Source organism: Perissodus microlepis, chromosome 4 (genome assembly GCF_051167445.1).
Source record: "Perissodus microlepis isolate ML-2025 ecotype Zambia chromosome 4, ASM5116744v1, whole genome shotgun sequence".
NCBI lineage: Eukaryota > Metazoa > Chordata > Actinopteri > Cichliformes > Cichlidae > Perissodus > Perissodus microlepis.
This window is the reverse complement of record NC_140464.1, coordinates 24,527,104-24,545,041: the sequence shown is the minus strand read 5'-3', so window position 1 is coordinate 24,545,041 and position 17,938 is coordinate 24,527,104. Positions and strand designations below refer to the sequence as shown.

The window sequence follows — 17,938 nt, the reverse complement described above, 5'->3', positions numbered from 1 at the left end:
GAGAAGGAAGACAGGATAAAAGACATGCTGTGGAAGAGAGACAGAGGTTAATAACAGATATGATTCAATGCAGAGAGGTCTATTAATACATAGTGAGTGAGAAAGGTGACTGGAAAGGAAAAACTCAATGCATCATGGGAATCCCCCGGCAGCCTACGTCTATTGCAGCATAACTAAGGGAGGATTCAGGGTCACCTGGTCCAGCCCTAACTATATGCTTTAGCAAAAAGGAAAGTTTTAAGCCTAATCTTAAAAGTAGAGATAGTTTCTGTCTCCCGAATCCAAACTGGAAGCTGGTTCCACAGAAGAGGGGCCTGAAAACTGAAGGCTCTGCCTCCCATTCTACTTTTAAATACTCTAGGAACAACAAGTAGGCCTGCAGAGCGAGAGCGAAGTGCTCTAATAGGGTGATATGGTACTACAAGGTCATTAAGATAAGATGGGGCCTGATTATTTAAGACCTCGTATGTGAGGAGCAGGATTTTGAATTCAATTCTGGATTTAACAGGAAGCCAATGAAGGGAAGCCAAAACAGGAGAAATATGCTCTCTCCTTCTAGTCCCTGTCAGTACTCTTGCTGCAGCATTTTGGATTAGCTGAAGGCTTTTCAGTGAGTTTTTTGGACATCCTGATAATAATGAATTACAGTAGTCCAGCCTGGAAGTAATAAATGCATGAACTAGTTTTTCAGCGTCACTCTGAGACAGGATATTTCTAATTTTAGAGATGTTGCGCAAATGGAAGAAAGCAGTCTTACATATTTGTTTAATATGTGCGTTGAAGGACATGTCCTGGTCAAAAATGACTCCAAGGTTCCTCACAGCGTTACTGGAGGCCAAGGTAATGCCATCCAGAGTATGAATCTGGTTAGATACCATATTTCTAAGATTTTCAGGGCCGAGTACAATAACCTCAGTTTTATCTGAATTAAGAAGCAGAAAGTTAGCGGCCATCCAGGTCTTTATGTCTTTAAGACATTCCTGCAGTTTAACTAATTGGTGTGTGTTATCTGGCTTCATGGACAGATAGAGCTGGGTGTCATCTGCATAGCAGTGAAAATGTATGCTATGTCTTCTAATGATGCTGCCTAAGGGAAGCATGTATAATGTAAACAGAATTGGTCCTAGCACTGAACCCTGTGGAACTCCATAATTAACCTCAGTGGGTGAAGAGGACTCTCCATTTACATGCACAAATTGGAGTCTATTAGATAGATATGATACAAACCACTGCAGCGCAGTACCTGTAATACCTACAGCATGTTCTAATCGCTCTAATAGGATATTATGGTCGACAGTATCGAACGCTGCACTGAGGTCTAGCAGGACAAGCACAGAGATGAGTCCACTGTCAGAGGCCATAAGAAGATCATTTGTAACCTTCACTAAAGCTGTTTCTGTGCTGTGATGAGCTCTGAAACCTGACTGAAACTCTTCAAATAAACCATTCCTCTGCAGATGATCTGTTAGCTGTTTGACAACTACTCTTTCAAGGATTTTTGATATGAAAGGAAGGTTGGAGATTGGCCTATAATTAGCTAAGACTGCTGGGTCTAGAGATGGCTTTTTGAGTAAAGGTTTAACCACAGCCAGCTTGAAGGCCTGTGGTACATAGCCGATTATTAGAGATAGGTTGATCATATTTAAGATCGAAGAATTAATCAATGGCAGGACTTCTTTGAGCAGTTTTTCTCAGAGAAATTCTCGATATCTACTCAGCGGAGTGACTCCTAATTTTCTTCAGACGTTCATGATTTCGAAACAGTGAATCATGATGAATTACAGTCATTATGATTCACTGACTGGACACCATAAATGTCTGTACAACATTACATTCTTCCTTTTCTCTAGCATGATAATAGGCTATTTATGTTTTTGAGTTGAAAGTCCTAATATTGAACCGACTGTCATGAAATTACAGACAACTACAGGATACTTTGGGATACTTCTGTTTGTGACTACACCTGTAAAACCACTGTTGCTGCAGAGCCTCTGCACCCCTTCAGGAATAATTATAGAGGAGTAAACAGAATATATTTCCTGAAACACAGCAGAGTAGAGTTTCCAAAAATGAAAATGGAAACTAATATAGTTTCAGTCTGAGGGAAGCAGCAGACCTCAAACTCACCTCAACAGTTTCAATGTACTTTTCAGACCTTCTTTTGACTGTTTGCACGATTTAAAAGAAAAATCTCAAGAGACATTTGCTAGTTTAGCTGCCTTCATCCAGAATCCGCATCACTATATCAGATATTAAACTGAGCAAAGCTGTTTCTATGGAAACCTTCTTCCTCCCAGTCCACCTTCACCCTTAGCTCCTCTTTAGGCCCCTCACTCCTCCGTGCTTTTCTCTAAGTCTTGCTCTCCTCCTCTTCTACTTAAATTATAGAGCAGGAGTCAGTGGAGGGGTGCTTCCTTTCAAAATCTCCTCCTTTGAATACAGATGTGGGTGTTGCATTTGCTCAGATGAGAAACAAGGAGGAGGACGGAGACATGTTGCTATTAGGAGCAACGACATAGAGATAAACAGAAGTCAAGGTTTCTAAAGTTAATAGACACAGTGAAAGCAATGAAACATTTCAAAGGCCAGTCTAAGAGGGCAAAGACTAAAACAAACCAAAAAAAACAGGAAAAAAGAAAGTCCAATACAAATAAAGTACACAAAAGCTTCACCAAAGGATTATTGCCACATAAGAGCAGGAAAAAGCACCAAGAAACTTGAATGCATTAGCATTAAATGGCAGGCACACATTAACATTCATAATTAGTTTGAATTAGACCACTGTGTAGGTCTGTTCCTTTAAGTATAATGTACTGAAATGCTAATATACACAATATAAATCTAAACCACAAATAAACAAAGTAGAATGGTTTAAACAAGGGGTGTCAATCTAACTTTATACAGTATGCTCCAGTTTGGTTGATTTAAGGGGGCCAGACCAGTTAACTGTTGCATAATGGTCTACCTTTCTTTTAATCCAAAGGAACACAAGTAAGCATTCACATTTGGTAAGCTCACTATGTACAGCACAAGTGACAAACAGCTGTTTATCTTACACTTTATGATCTTTCAATCGTAATTGGGGTTTTTTTGACTTTCCGTGTGCAGTACTGTACAAAACTCTTGAGCCAAATCTCTTTTTTATATATATTTTGGGAAATAGCTGCAGGCAAAACAGAGTTTGCACAAATTTAACAAGCTTAAAAGTCAATATTTGGTGTGACCACCTTTATTAGCCAACACAGTCTGAACTCTCTTAGGCAGCTTTCTTGTCATTTCTTTAAGAAGTCTTCAGGAATAGTTCTCCGGGTTACTTGAAGGACCTTCAATTCTATTCTTTGAATGTTAGCTGCATTTTTTTTATCACTACATGATCACACACTTCATCAATAATTTTGAAGTCCGGGCTCTGGGGAGGCCAATCCATGACTGGTGGTGTTCAAGTTTGTGTTTTTTCTAACCATGTGTGTTTTTACTGCATTGGCAGTCTGTTTGAGATCAATGTTATGTTGAAATATAAAGCCACTACCAATTAATGCCAGTGCTAATAAATTTAGTGGTATTTTGTGACAGGATATTGCTTGTTTAAGTGCCTACAATTTAAAGGTTATTTATTGGTTTATAGGGTATTTGCTAAGTTGTCTGTTATGTGTAGACACAACATGGGTTCATCTCTTGAGTTAGGAGCTATTTTACGATTTAACAAACAAAAAAGCATATCTCTAAATTGTCAGATACACGAGCTGGAGGTTGAGTGAAAACCAATGTCCGAAGAAGAACTTTGAAAGACCTTCTGTCTATGTAGTAAACTTTAAAAAACAACCATTTAAACATTTAAAACATTAAAATCTCTGTAAAATCTCTAGCCTTTGGAGGGCCAGTTCTAGTCCATTACCCACATGTTTAACAACTCAACTTTAAACCATTCAGTTGGTCTGATCCTTATAAGGCAGAAATACACTGCTATAAATATTTTTTTTCCCCATATTTCAAATAAAAACAAACCTCTAGTGGACTGCTGAAACTTATATACAGTTAATTTTGAATTTCTAAAGACAATAACAGCTCTTAGTCACAGCTGGTGTCATTTCTACTAGCTGACAGGAGCCATTGTCATGGAGCATTGATGGTTTTGAACTGGATGCAGTTCTAGTGCAGTAGCTATGTGTGGCGAGAGAAAGAGAGGAGACAGAGGCTTGCAGACAGGATGATCCGACATTCACACCGTCCAGCAGAAGATGACCAGGCAGACAGACTCTCTGGGGCAGACCAGGCTGTGTGTATGTATAAATAGCTATTAATCGGGCCTGGGTGTCAGATTAGTTCCCATAACCTTTTGCTCAGCACACACTTGTTATGGGAGTATGGGTCAGCTCTGTCCAGGGGATGTCCTTTGTGGTACATTTGCTTCTATCATTCAGCCGACGAACATTCATCAATGTGTTTATAAGACTGGAACTAATGGACTAATATAGGATACATTACGTTTTCTTCCATTTCTCCTTTAATTTGCTCATTGAGAACTTTTACTTTCTCGTGTTTCAGATTTTTAAATATGTGCGTGCCTCTGCTTGAGGATAACTCTGACAACACAGCATCAGAAAAAACAACCAGTGCCTCTGTGCTGGATGCTTCTGGGGTATATAAAGAAGCTATGTACTTTTCGTTGGCGTCCGTCGCCCCCTCATTTCTCTGCACCACCACTGATGTACTCTAAGTAGGCTGGAAGCATTTCCTGAGTAATCTAAGGAGCTCTATATCACATGAAAATGAGAGGAGGATGTTGGGTAGCGTGATGTACGCAAGGCCAGAATTCAGCTTCAGTTTGTAGGTTACGGGAGGAGGTGGAGATTTTGTGGGATCAGAAACACGGGATGGTGAGAAACAGTGTGTCAGTGATTCAGTGATACAGCTTTCCTCAGAATTAGGAGGAAAGGGGGCCAGGGTGAGGAACTGTTAGAAAGCAGTGAACACACAAAGAGGGTGGAGAGTATTTTAAAACACTGATAAATAAGAGTAAAATGCTTCAGGTCACTTTACAATCTAGTCTGGTTCTTTAGCCAAATAAAAAGAAAGCACAAACATTGCTTCTTGGTGAACAGCCTAAAGCCCGATGTCAAAGTTGTCGGCTGCCCACTCATCTTTACTTCATGTTCATGAGACATATACAGTTCTGAAGCAGACAGACTCCTCTTCTGCAAAAGGATGAACACCGTTGGCACAGACTTAAACAGCCCTGAAGTGCTTTACGCATTTCAGCGGTTCATAAGTTGGTAATTATTTGCTTTGTGTTCCATTGTGTGCCAAACTGAGCTGACATTTAGTTATGAGGCATTAGCCTTTTTCTTTTGTATCTGAATTTCTTTAGAAAACACACAGAGAAAAACACAGTGCAACTCTAGAAGACCAAAAAATACATTTTTCATGTTTCCAAATTATTTGTTGCCAACTGTGGAACCGAAGTGGGAATCAGAGCTATTTTTTCCAGGGTACATTTGCTCACTCGTTTTTTTATTGTTAAAAAATATCATATAATAGTTTAGTCATCTTTTTTTTTCATCTTGAGTTTTATTGAAAGCTTTTATGGGGGTTTTGTGATATCAGTGGTACAGTCATGTGGAAACAAAAGCTTTCACAGGACTAGGTGAAAAACTAAGTATACACTTGCTGCTTCTATAGGAATTAAGAGGTTAAGCAGCAGCCAGGAGGTGCTAATCAAATCCACTTGATTCACTGATCATCCAAAAGTGGGAGTACCTCTACAAAAGCAGAGGTTTTGGGAGTTTGCTGAGCATTCAGGTGTGTTAACTTGCAACTATGCAACTATCTTTGCAGGAGTGGACATTCAACACAAAGTCAGACAATACAAGGTTAAGAGATGCTGCAGAAACCCACGAGCACCTCAAGCTCCACAGCCCTCAGTTAGCATGTTAAATGTTAAAGATCATCACAATGCAAAACACTAAAAAAAACTTGCTGCAAGGAGAAAGCTTCTTCTCTCTAAAAAGAACATGTCAGTACAGCTCAGGTTTCCACAGCAGCATCTAAATGAGCCATGAGACTTCTGGAACAATGTCTTTTGGACAGACAACACCGAATTGGTGATGTTTTCCCACAATGAACAGCACCATGTTTAATTAATATCAGCACAGACACCTCAAACCATCAAACACCGTGGTGGTGGTGGTGATAGAGGGGTGTTCATTTTGGCTTGTTTTTCATTCGTAGCATCTGGGCGCCCTGGAGTCATGGAGTTGACCATAAACTTCTCAGAATATGTAATAAATATTGTCTAATGTGAAGCCATTTGTCCAATGCATGTATTTGTACACTAGCTTTTAAATGGGTAAGTCATATGATTTATTATTATAGATCCACTGGTGAAGTTAATAAAAGACAACAAGCAAAATAATGCAGTTTCTTTGGAAAACACATTTCAGACAACCAGGAAATTCATTCAAACAAATTAAAAGGAAAACCATTTTAAATAGCACCATTAAATACATTTAATTATCCTATAGAGAAGGTGTGGCTCAATAATTTTCCCCAAGGAAACACAATTATGGCCTAATTGGAGCATCTACTCTTACCAGCAGCACTTTATAAAGAGACAAAATTAGTCCTGAGCAACTAAACAGTGCCAATTTCTCATTTGGTAATTTTAATTCCCCACCTATGCTTTAGAGCAGGAATATCAGAATGATTTTACAATGGGCTACATACAGCCCGGTTTGATCTTAAGAGGGCCAGATCAGCGAAACTCCCTTTCCTGCAAGTGTAAAGAAGTTTAACCAATCCATGAGATATCCTAATATAAGAAATACATTTTAACAATGCATCTCATTTTTTCCCAGTGATAAAGAAATGCTGCTGAACCCACTGCCCAAAAGAACAAAAAAAAAAAAAAATCTCCGATAAGTTGTACAGTAGATAATGAAAAAAACATGTACTTTTTCATATAATTGTTTATGTATTACTTAATTAATTACTGTGTTTTAGTATGAATGACCATGAAGGAGGTTATTCGGTAGGGAAAGCTGTAACAGTTAATAACAGACAATAAGTCCCAAATTTGCCATCCTTCACATTTTCCAAAGCTGGGCACCAGTGTCTGACACTCCTGCTCTCGAGGGACCATTTCCAATAACGAAACACCATATAGATAGGTAGATAAGTAGTTTGTCGCCATCTGCTGTGAAATCAGTGCATTGCAGGATGTCGTTCATCAAGTTCGCCATAGAAAGTCAGTCATTACCGGGAACAACCTTCAAAATAAAAATAGTTATGGGTAGTGAAAGAGCTAATAATCACCCAGAAGTCAGAAGTCAGTGTGTTGAACTTAGTATTGAAAAGAAAAAAAATCAGTAAATGTACTAAAGAGTGTTTTCCACAGTCATTGGGCTAAACTCTCAACGAGCATGCGCTTTAACCAGCACAAGGTTTTACTTTGAAAGTCTTAAGCCGGAAACAGATATATGTAGCTCTATATTGAATCCTTGACGGCGAAGAGCTGAGCTATCAGCCACGTCACCTCCTCGGAAGCGGTTTTCCCGTCTGTCCACGGCACACACACGGATCTGTGAGCGGAACCCACAGAGTCTGTGTCCAACGTCACGCGCACAGAGAGTGAGCCGTCCGTCCGTGACCGCGCAGCTTGTCGCCTCTCTGCCCACGCCAGCACAGCACCCCTTTGGCGTTTTATGAGCAGTGACTGTCTCCTGAGGACGTGTAAGGCCCGTGAGGAGTTGCATTAAGTTTGTTTTGCTGGAGCATAAACACCATGAATATCTTCCGTCTGGCGGGTGACGTGTCACACTTGGTGGCTATCGTCATCCTGTTGCTGAAGATATGGAGGTCCAAGTCGTGTGCTGGTAGGTTGACACTAGCAACACAGTGTGGGTGCTGTGCGATCATATCAGTGCATTTGGGCTGTTATGATTTTTCATCCGCGCTAAAGATGTATGCGTGTGGCTGTGGTGTACAAAAACAGCTGTGACACAGTGAAACTTCTCTTATCTGCTGTGTGCATTAAGGATGGCATTTGCATGGCGCTGATTGTCCTGCGCCAGTGGAAGCTACGTGGCAATGATAACAAAGTTAAGAGCAGCCTGCTCGACCAATCATACAGCTTTGTTTAAAGCGAGAGAGCTGCACAGCTGAGTTGCAGAAGAAAGAAGGAAAAAAAAGGAAACGTTTAACTTCTCTGTTTCATCCTCTCACTTTTAATTTCTCTCATTTTATTTCCATTACAGGCATCTCTGGGAAGTCTCAGGTGCTGTTTGCGATTGTCTTCACCACCAGGTATCTCGACCTGTTCACGGTCTACATTTCTGCTTACAACACGGTCATGAAGGTAAGTTTGTAGGTCACACCCACACACAGTCACACACACATTTCCCTGTCAGATTACCTTTGAGCTGAATGACCGCCATAAGTTAGAGTCATTCATTTCTTGTACCAGCTGTGATCTCTGTGTGTTCACTAACACGCATATATATATCTATATAGATAATAAACACAAAGCAGGGATGTCAGTAAAATAAGCAAAAGCATCTTGTAGTGTTTCACAGTGTCTTCAATTAAGTTCACTTTTCCTGATCAGTGTTTGGCTCCGCCCTCAGGTGGTGTTCCTGGCTTTGTCCTATGCTACGGTGTACTTGATCTACATGCGCTTCAGGAACACGTACGACTCTGACAACGACACTTTTCGCGTGGAGTTCCTGCTGGTCCCAGTCACCGGGCTGTCCTTCCTGGAGAACTATGCTTTCACCCCAATGGAGGTAAAGGTGTCTGTCAGAAATGTAGAGCTCCCTCAATTAAAAACAGCTTTAAAATTAACACGCACCCCTTTGCCTCCAGATCCTGTGGACCTTCTCCATCTTTCTGGAAGCAGTGGCTATAATGCCACAGCTCTTCATGATCACCAAGACCGGCGAGGCGGAGTCCATCACCACCCACTACCTGTTCTTCCTCGGCCTCTACAGAGCCCTCTACATCGCCAACTGGGTGTGGCGCTATCACACGGAGGGCTTTTTCGACCAGATCGCGGTGGTGTCCGGCGTCGTGCAGACCATCTTCTACTGCGATTTCTTCTACCTCTACGTCACAAAAGGTGAGTAAGAACACGATCACTCGCTGCTACGCTACAGGGCCAAGGCTAGGTGTGATCCATTTACGTTGGCAGGACGCCACGCCAGAATTATGTTTGCGTAATCATCCGATATTTGCAGCGTTATTATTAGGTTTATCGGCCTTGCCTGTTTTACTGCACTTTCTGTTCTGCTGATATAAAACAGCATGCAGAAGTAATTTGCAATGAAATCTAGCACACAGCTATGCTCTGTGACTGAAAGAGAGCTTCTGCTCAGATTGTTTACCTGTCGAGGGAGGATATGTATCCTTAATGTCAGCTGCTGTAGGTTGCTCTAAAGTGTTTGCTCACCTGCTAAACAAAGGAGTGGGGGAAGCTAAAAAACACTCCCTCACCCTCGCTGTGTTCTCACTTTTTTCTTTCTCGTCCACCTTCCTTCAGTGCTTCGGGGAAGAGGAAAGATGACCCTGCCGATGCCGGTTTAAAACGGACCCCTCCACCACAGCCCTCCACCCTTCTGTGCCTGCCACGTATCGGCATCTGAGAGTAGATCCTTCAGCTGTATTTGTACTTAATGATATAACTAATGGTCTGTGATTGTAGTTTAGACCATTTTTTTCTTTCTTCTTTTTTTGTCTGATCGGTTCTTTGGGTGTAAGTCTCTACATTTGCAGGAGTTGACATGGTTGTTTTATTAGTCCATAAGATGCAGGTGCGACACTGGAAGTGTGTCCCTAATATGCACAAGGCAAGTGAGCAACAGCAGTACAGAAACAGTATTTGTGCACACTTGTGAGGTTTTTTTGTTTTTCTTTGGAAGCTGAGGGTGACTGACTCTGGAGGTGCTTACATTTACATCCTGAACAATCAAGAGTATTTTGAGCACACAAATGTAGCTGCAATTTTGTTTTGTACAGCACTCAGGTGGACTACACGTAGTTCTCTTTCAGTATAAATCCTTCACATTTCACATAGTCTTTAAAAATATGGTAGTGTTTGTACATTTATGCTCCCCGACCTTTTTACGGCGTGTTGTCCTCTTTCACTCTGTGCTGTTAGACACTCCCTGAATAGGTCACTGCGTTGTATGCAAACCATTTCCTTTCCTCACTGCCAGCTGCAATCTGATGAATTCCTTCGTCATCTTTTGTGTGTCAGTGCATTTGTACAGAGGAGAATAAAGGGCTAAAATATGTTGTCACTTGTTATATGAAGCCAAAGACAGATAAGGTAACTGCTGCAATGTTTTAAACAGGTCTTCTTTTTTTTTTAAATCTTCCTGTGTTGTTACCTTAACCAAATCACGCCATTGTGTCGGGGGTGGAAATGATGGGAAAATTGTTTTTTAATGTATTGTATCTGTGTAGCGAACTAACCTATTTTTGACAAATACAAATGTGTGAAGTCATAATAAGATGAACTGGACATTTTTTTGTGTGACTTTATTGTGCCGTGAGTTCGTATTTCACAGTATAGTCTAAGAGTGCGTGTGTGGTGCGATTGTGGTGTTGAACAATGGAAACACAATCATAGTTAAGTGGTACATCTGTAGGTTCTCATTCATCCAGGTCATGGTGGTCTTGGGAGCTTGAGAAAATGGCAGCTTGGCTTTTTTAGGTCTTTGAAGATGCTTCGCCTCTCATCCAGGAGGCTTTTTCATCCCTAGAGCACCTGGTGGATGGTCTCGGGTTATAAACCCCTGGTAGGGATTTGACCCCTTCTCTAGAGAAGCATCTTGGATGAGAAGCGAAATGTCTTCAAAACCTAAAGAAGTCCAGCTGGCCTTACATCAAGTGACTTGTCCTCACCACGCGGGCTTCGTTGTGTCCTGTCTCTTTGATTTACCTTTCAGCGCAGTAAAGTTTTTCTGTGTTTGTATAGCACCTTGCTTCCTTCTCTCACGGCCCCTCCCACTGCTTTCGCAGCCGACCTGACAGAGAGCGGAGACGCAGCCAGAGCTACCACTTTCTCCACCACCTTCGCCTTCTTCACAGCTTTCCCTTTCCCCTTGTCCTTTCCCATGATCCCTGCCCCCTCCGCGGCACCTTTCCCCAGGGCGGTCACCAGCTCGCACCAGAAAAGCCTCTCCGCTCTCTTCCGGGCCTCCTCTTCCTCCCTTCTCCTCTCCTCATCCTCCCACTTCTTTTCCAATCTTGGCAGCCGCCCCTCTGTGACCTCAGCCTCTGTCTGAATAGACTCCACCACGTGCCCAGCTTCACCCAGAATCCTCTCATGTGCCTCCCTTATGGCACCTTCAGCCTCCTTCAGCATCTCATCGCTGTAGCAACCGCCTCCATTCTTAGCCACAATTTGGTCCACCTTCTCCAAAAGTTGCATGACTTGATGTGAACATTCATCTGTTTCCTCCTGCCTGCTGTTATCAAAGACGTGATATCCTCCATGGCAGCTGCTGACAAACTCAGACAGCTCCTGGCTCTCCTCTAGAAAGTCCTCGATGCGTTTCCCCTTCAGCTGGTCACCACAGGTGAACAGCACCATCGTAAACCTCATTACTCCAGGCCCAAATCTAGCTTTGATCCACTCAAAGGCCTCCCTCTCCTCATGGGTGAACCTGCCGAGCTGCAGTGTCACCAAGAAGGCGTGGGGTCCCGGAGAAGAGAAACCAACACACTGTCCCACCTCTGCCATAACCTCCTGAGAAGACAGGTGTGTGTGGAAGAGCCCGGGAGTGTCAATGATGGAGATACTCCGCCTTCCCACTATCCCGCTCTGTTTCTTGCATCGTGCGGTTACAGAACAGGGGGACACGTCCACCAGGAACGCAGACCTTCCCACGATGGTGTTGCCAGAGGAGCTTCTGCCTGTCCCGGTCCGGCCCAGCAGAACGATCCTCAGAGATTCAGCCTCTGATGTGGGGGCTGATGCTTCACTGACTGCCAAACAGAGAGTCATGTGTGTGTCATAATTACCTTTGACATTAATATAATGCATGCACATCCAGGCAACATATATAATATTAAATCATGTAGGCACATTTACATTTCAAAGGGTAAGTGATATGATCGTTCACAGCTTGCTAATCCAAAGTAATGCAACACAAGTGTAATGGGCATACCTTCATGTGACGCAGCACTTTCGGATGACGACATCCTGATGGAGAAACTGTAGTGAAGCCTTCAGTATTTTCTGAGAATGAGTTTTAAAAAATAGCTGAAATCCTGGAGATAGACAGAGACTGGCTGTGTCTGAGATACGCTCTTGTTTCTAGATCATTTGACCGCAGAGTGCTTCAATGCAGCTGCAATCTGTGGTGGAGCAGAGAGGCGCTGCTTGCACACTGCCACCCTGAGTGTAACCAAACCCACAAAAAATGATAACACGAGGGATACGTGTTAGCTTGCAGTGAAAACCGATTGCAGAAAAGTGTTATTAACGGAGCTCTGACAACACGAGTGAGAAATAATAATTCGATCTTTTGACATAAATTTTATTCTGTTGTTCCAAACTGTGACCACTAGATGGCAGTGAATCCTCACATAATGAACGCATCAACGTCAACTTCACCAAAATATTTTCGGATATTAACAATTATTAGAATATCCTAACGTAACGAAACTAACAAAAAGAAGATACCTTTGCCCAACTGTTTCTTCTGTGTTCACACTAGTTAAATATTCTCAGCAGAGTTTGTGGATAAATCATGAAGAGCAATGGCTGGAGGCTGGATCAGCCTAGCCTAGAGCTGCCTTCAGTTCTTCAGTTCAGGGCTAATGGTGTTTTAAGTTATCCTCACCAGTCTCCAGACCAAAGTCACACTTTTGGCAGACTCGAAACATTTTTTATTAATAATAGAAACATTAAAGAAAAATGTTTAAACTGGGAGAATTAACCATATTAAGAAAAATATTAGCTCATTTTGAGTTTGGTGGCAGCAACATGTCTCAAAAAATTGGGACAGGGACATGTTCCTTATCGTGTAGCATTTCAGCACTAGTCTGTAAACATCTGGAAAGTGAGGAGACCAGCTGTTTCCCCCTTCTTGTCTGTTATGTGGGTCTTCTTTGTCATATGTTTTGTTTCATCAGCATGTTCAGCGCCAGAGTCTTCTTTTACAAAGATGTTATAATAGATGCAGTATGTAGTTTAGGATTGTCAATATGCAAGGCCTTCCCAACAAAACATGTCATCTGGATGGGACCATATGGTGCTTTTACAGATGTGCAAGCTGATGTACCATGATACAATCAGAGATGCAGGCTTTGAACTGAGTGCTGATGACAAGTAGGATGGTCCTTTCTTTTCAGTCCAGATGTGGTAGAACATGTTCACCAAAAAAAATTAAAATGTTGATTTATCTGACTGCAGAACAGCTTTTTCACTTTGCCTCAGTCTATTTTACAAACCGGATTGCAAAAAAAGTTGGGACACTAAACAAATTGTGAATAAAAACTGAATGCAATGATGTAGAGATGGCAAATGTCAATATTTTATTCAGAATAGAACGTAGATGACAGATCAAAAGTTTAATCTGAGAAAATGTATCATTTCAAAGGGAAAATATGTTGATTCAAAATTACACGGTGTCAACAAATCCCAAAAAAGTTGGAATAAGTAGCAATAAGAGGCTGGAAAAAGTAAATTTGAGCATAACAAAGAGCTGGAAGAGCAATTAACACTAATTAGGTTAATTGGCAACATGATTGGGTATAAAAAGAGCTTCTCAGAGTGGCAGTGTCTCTCAGAAGCCAAGATGGGTAGAGGATCACCAATTCCCACAATGTTGCGCAGAAAGATAGAGGAGCAATATCAGAAAGGTGTTACCCAGCGAAAAATTGCAAAGACTTTGCAGTTATCATCATCAACTGTGCATAACATCATCTGAAGATTCAGAGATTCTGGAACAATCTCTGTGCGTAAGGGTCAAGGGCGTAAACCCATACTGGATGCCCGTGATCTCCGGGCCCTTAAACGACACTGCACCACAAACAGGAATGCTACTGTAAAGGAAATCACAGAATGGGCTCAGGAATACTTCCAGAAACCATTGTCAGTGAACACAATCCACCGTGCCATCCGCCGTTGCCAGCTGAAACTCTACAGTGCAAAGAAGAAGCCATTTCTAAGCAAGATCCACAAGCTCAGGCATTTTCACTGGGCCAGGGATCATTTAAAACGGAGTGTGGCAAAATGGAAGACTGTTCTGTGGTCAGACGAGTCACGATTCGAAGTTCTTTTTGGAAATGTGGGACGCCATGTCATCCGGACCAAAGAGGACAAGGACAACCCAAGTTGTTATCAACGCTCAGTTCAGAAGCCTGCATCTCTGATGGTATGGGGTTGCATGAGTGCGTGTAGCATGGGCAGCTTGCAAGTCTAGAAAGGCACCATCAATGCAGAAAAATATATTCAGGTTCTAGAACAACATATGCTCCCATCCAGACGTCATCTCTTTCAGGGAAGACCCTGCATTTTTTAACAAGGTAATGCCAGACTACATTCTGCATCAATCACAACATCATGGCTGCGTAGGAGAAGGATCCGGGTACTGAAATGGCCAGTTTGCAGTCCAGATCTTTCACCTACAGGGAGTGCAGAATTATTAGGCAAGTTGTATTTTTGAGGAATAATTTTATTATTGAACAACAACCATGTTCCCAATGAACCCAAAAAACTCATTAATATCAAAGCTGAATGTTTTTGGAAGTAGTTTTTAGTTTGTTTTTAGTTTTAGCTATTTTAGGGGGATATCTGTGTGTGCAGGTGACTATTACTGTGCATAATTATTAGGCAACTTAACAAAAAACAAATATATACCCATTTCAATTATTTAGTTTTACCAGTGAAACCAATATAACATCTCCACATTCACAAATATACATTTCTGACATTCAAAAACAAAACAAAAACAAATCAGCGACCAATATAGCCACCTTTCTTTGCAAGGACACTCAAAAGCCTGCCATCCATGGATTCTGTCAGTGTTTTGATCTGTTCACCATCAACATTGCGTGCAGCAGCAACCACAGCCTCCCAGACACTGTTCAGAGAGGTGTACTGTTTTTCCTCCTTGTAAATCTCACATTTGATGATGGACCACAGGTTCTCAATGGGGTTCAGATCAGGTGAACAAGGTGGCCATGTCATTAGTTTTTCTTCTTTTATACCCTTTCTTGCCAGCCACGCTGTGGAGTACTTGGACGCGTGTGATGGAGCATTGTCCTGCATGAAAATCATGTTTTTCTTGAAGGATGCAGACTTCTTCCTGTACCACTGCTTGAAGAAGGTGTCTTCCAGAAACTGGCAGTAGGACTGGGAGTTGAGCTTGACTCCATCCTCAACCCGAAAAGCCCCACAAGCTCATCTTTGATGATACCAGCCCAAACCAGTACTCCACCTCCACCTTGCTGGCGTCTGAGTCAGACTGGAGCTCTCTGCCCTTTACCAATCCAGCCACGGGCCCATCCATCTGGCCCATCAAGACTCACTCTCATTTCATCAGTCCATAAAACCTTAGAAAAACCAGTCTTGAGATATTTCTTGGCCCAGTCTTGACGTTTCAGCTTGTGTGTCTTGTTCAGTGGTGGTCGTCTTTCAGCCTTTCTTACCTTGGCCATGTCTCTGAGTATTGCACACCTTGTGCTCTTGGGCACTCCAGTGATGTTGCAGCTCTGAAATATGGCCAAACTGGTGGCAAGTGGCATCTTGGCAGCTGCACGCTTGACTTTTCTCAGTTCATGGGCAGTTATTTTGCGCCTTGGTTTTTCCACACGCTTCTTGCGACCCTGTTGACTATTTTGAATGAAACGCTTGATTGTTCGATGATCACGCTTCAGAAGCTTTGCAATTTTGAGACTGCTGCATCCCTCTGCAAGATATCTCACTATTTTTGACTTTTCTGAGCCTGTCAAGTCCTTCTTTTGACCCATTTTGCCAAAGGAAAGGACGTTGCCTAATAATTATGCACACCTGATATAGGGTGTTGATGTCATTAGACCACACCCCTTCTCATTACAGAGATGCACATCACCTAATATGCTTAATTGGTAGTAGGCTTTTGAGCCTATACAGCTTGGAGTAAGACAACATGCATGAAGAGGATGATGTGGACAAAATACTCATTTGCCTAATAATTCTGCACTCCCTGTATAGAGAACATTTGGCGCATTATAAAGAGGACGGTGTGACAAAGAAGGCCCAAGACGATTGAACAGTTAGAGGCCTGTATTAGACAAGAATGGGAGAGCATTCCTATTTCTAAACTTGAGAAACTGGTCTCCTCGGTCCCCAGACGTCTGTTGAGTGTTGTAAGAAGAAGGGGAGATGCCACACAGTGGTGAAAATGGCCTTGTCCCAACTTTTTTGGGATTTGTTGACACCATGACATTTTGAATCACCATATTTTTCCCTTAAAATGATAAATTTTCTCAGTTTCAACTTTTGTTCCGTGATTTATGTTCTATTCTGAATAAAATATTGACATTTGCCATCTCCACATCGTTGCATTCAGTTTTTATTCACAATTTGTTTAGTGTCCCAACTTTTTTGGAATCTGGTTTGTAGATCTTTGGCCCCAAGAAGACAGTGTTTCTGAATCATGTTCACATATGGCTTCTTCTTTGAATAAAGTAACCTGCATTAGTGGATGCCATGATGAACTATGTTCACAGACTTCTGACTTCTGGACACGTCTCTGAGCTCATGCAGTGATTTCCATGACAGAAACATCCCTGTTTCTAATGCAGTGCCGCCCAAGGGTCCAAAGATCACAGAGATCTTCTACTGATTCTCAGCCTTGTCCCTTGAGCAGAAATTTCTCCAGATTCTCTGAAACTTTGATTTTATGTGCTGTTATTATGAGAACATTCAGAGTTTTCACAGTTTTACACCGAGGAACATTATTCTGAAATTATTTGAACCTCTGCCCCCCAAAGATGCTCTTAGATGCGAAATGCTCCTCCAGCTGTTTCTTACTATGACTTCATTTTCCAGTCTTTTGTTGCCTTTGCCCAACTTTTTGCTACGTATTGCTGCCACCAAATTCAAACGTGCTACACTTTTTTCTGAAAATGCTCAGTTTAAACACTTATATGTGTTTAATAGGTTTTCTTTGTTTAACTGTGAGTGAAATATGGGCCAGTAAGTTGCAAATCTTTGCATTGTTTTTATTTACATTTTAAACTACCTTTTTGGACGTGGAGCTTTGGAAAAGATCTGAAACTCTGAACATTTTGATTTAATTTTGATTTATTTAAAATGGACTGTGCTTATTCACAAACAGCAAAATAACTAAATAAGCCAGAGTTAGCCCTGTGGTGTAAAATTTCCTCCCTTGTCTTTTGCCACTTAAAGAGAAACCTAAACTGCAGGCCACAGATTACACAGTAAATACATGACACCAAAACAGTAGCAATGAAGTCATTTAGATGAGCTAATACCAGTAGTTAATACCAACACTGATGCCAGTGTTATCATTTTTAAAGCACACTAAAATTAAAAGTGGCCTATTTATTGAAATAAAAGATATTTCAGTAACTACTGTGAGCCCTGCTGTGATAAACACAACAAACTGCAGATCTGAGTGTGACAGGATAAATAGCTTTGACTGTTTTCACTTTACTTAATATTTATCTTATTATTCATTATTGCATTGCATTTATGTTCCAGCCAGTTGTAAACATCAGAAAAGCATGAATCGAATGCCAAAACTCGCATATTAGCCACAAATTGAAGAGAGTTTTAATCATTTTGACCACTAGATGTCAGTAAACAGCCATCTATGGTCCATCATCTTCAGAACAAACACCAGTTCACTCTTCTTCCATCTAAAAATGTATCAAGTTACCAAAGGGGGCAGATTCCCCTCTGTATGGTCAGGTCGACCTGATA

At 41.6% G+C, this 17,938-nt stretch overlaps 2 protein-coding genes across 2 annotated transcripts; one reads left to right on the top strand and one right to left on the bottom strand.

Annotated features, from left to right (window-relative positions):
* The first annotated feature begins 6,968 nt into the window (after positions 1-6,968).
* On the top strand, positions 6,969-10,511 carry kdelr3 (KDEL endoplasmic reticulum protein retention receptor 3). Its single transcript, XM_084926672.1, has 5 exons — positions 6,969-7,871; positions 8,253-8,353; positions 8,622-8,780; positions 8,860-9,112; positions 9,533-10,511. The coding sequence occupies exons 1-5, from the start codon at positions 7,781-7,783 to the stop codon at positions 9,574-9,576; spliced, it is 648 nt and encodes a 215-aa protein (XP_084782798.1). The 5' UTR covers positions 6,969-7,780; the 3' UTR covers positions 9,577-10,511.
* Positions 9,759-12,550, bottom strand: LOC146389033 (GTPase IMAP family member 7). Its single transcript, XM_084926671.1, has 2 exons — positions 12,168-12,550; positions 9,759-11,985 (listed from the first exon to the last, which is right to left on the bottom strand). The coding sequence occupies exons 1-2, from the start codon at positions 12,199-12,201 to the stop codon at positions 10,940-10,942; spliced, it is 1,080 nt and encodes a 359-aa protein (XP_084782797.1). The 5' UTR covers positions 12,202-12,550; the 3' UTR covers positions 9,759-10,939.
* Between the last annotated feature and the right edge of the window lie 5,388 nt (positions 12,551-17,938).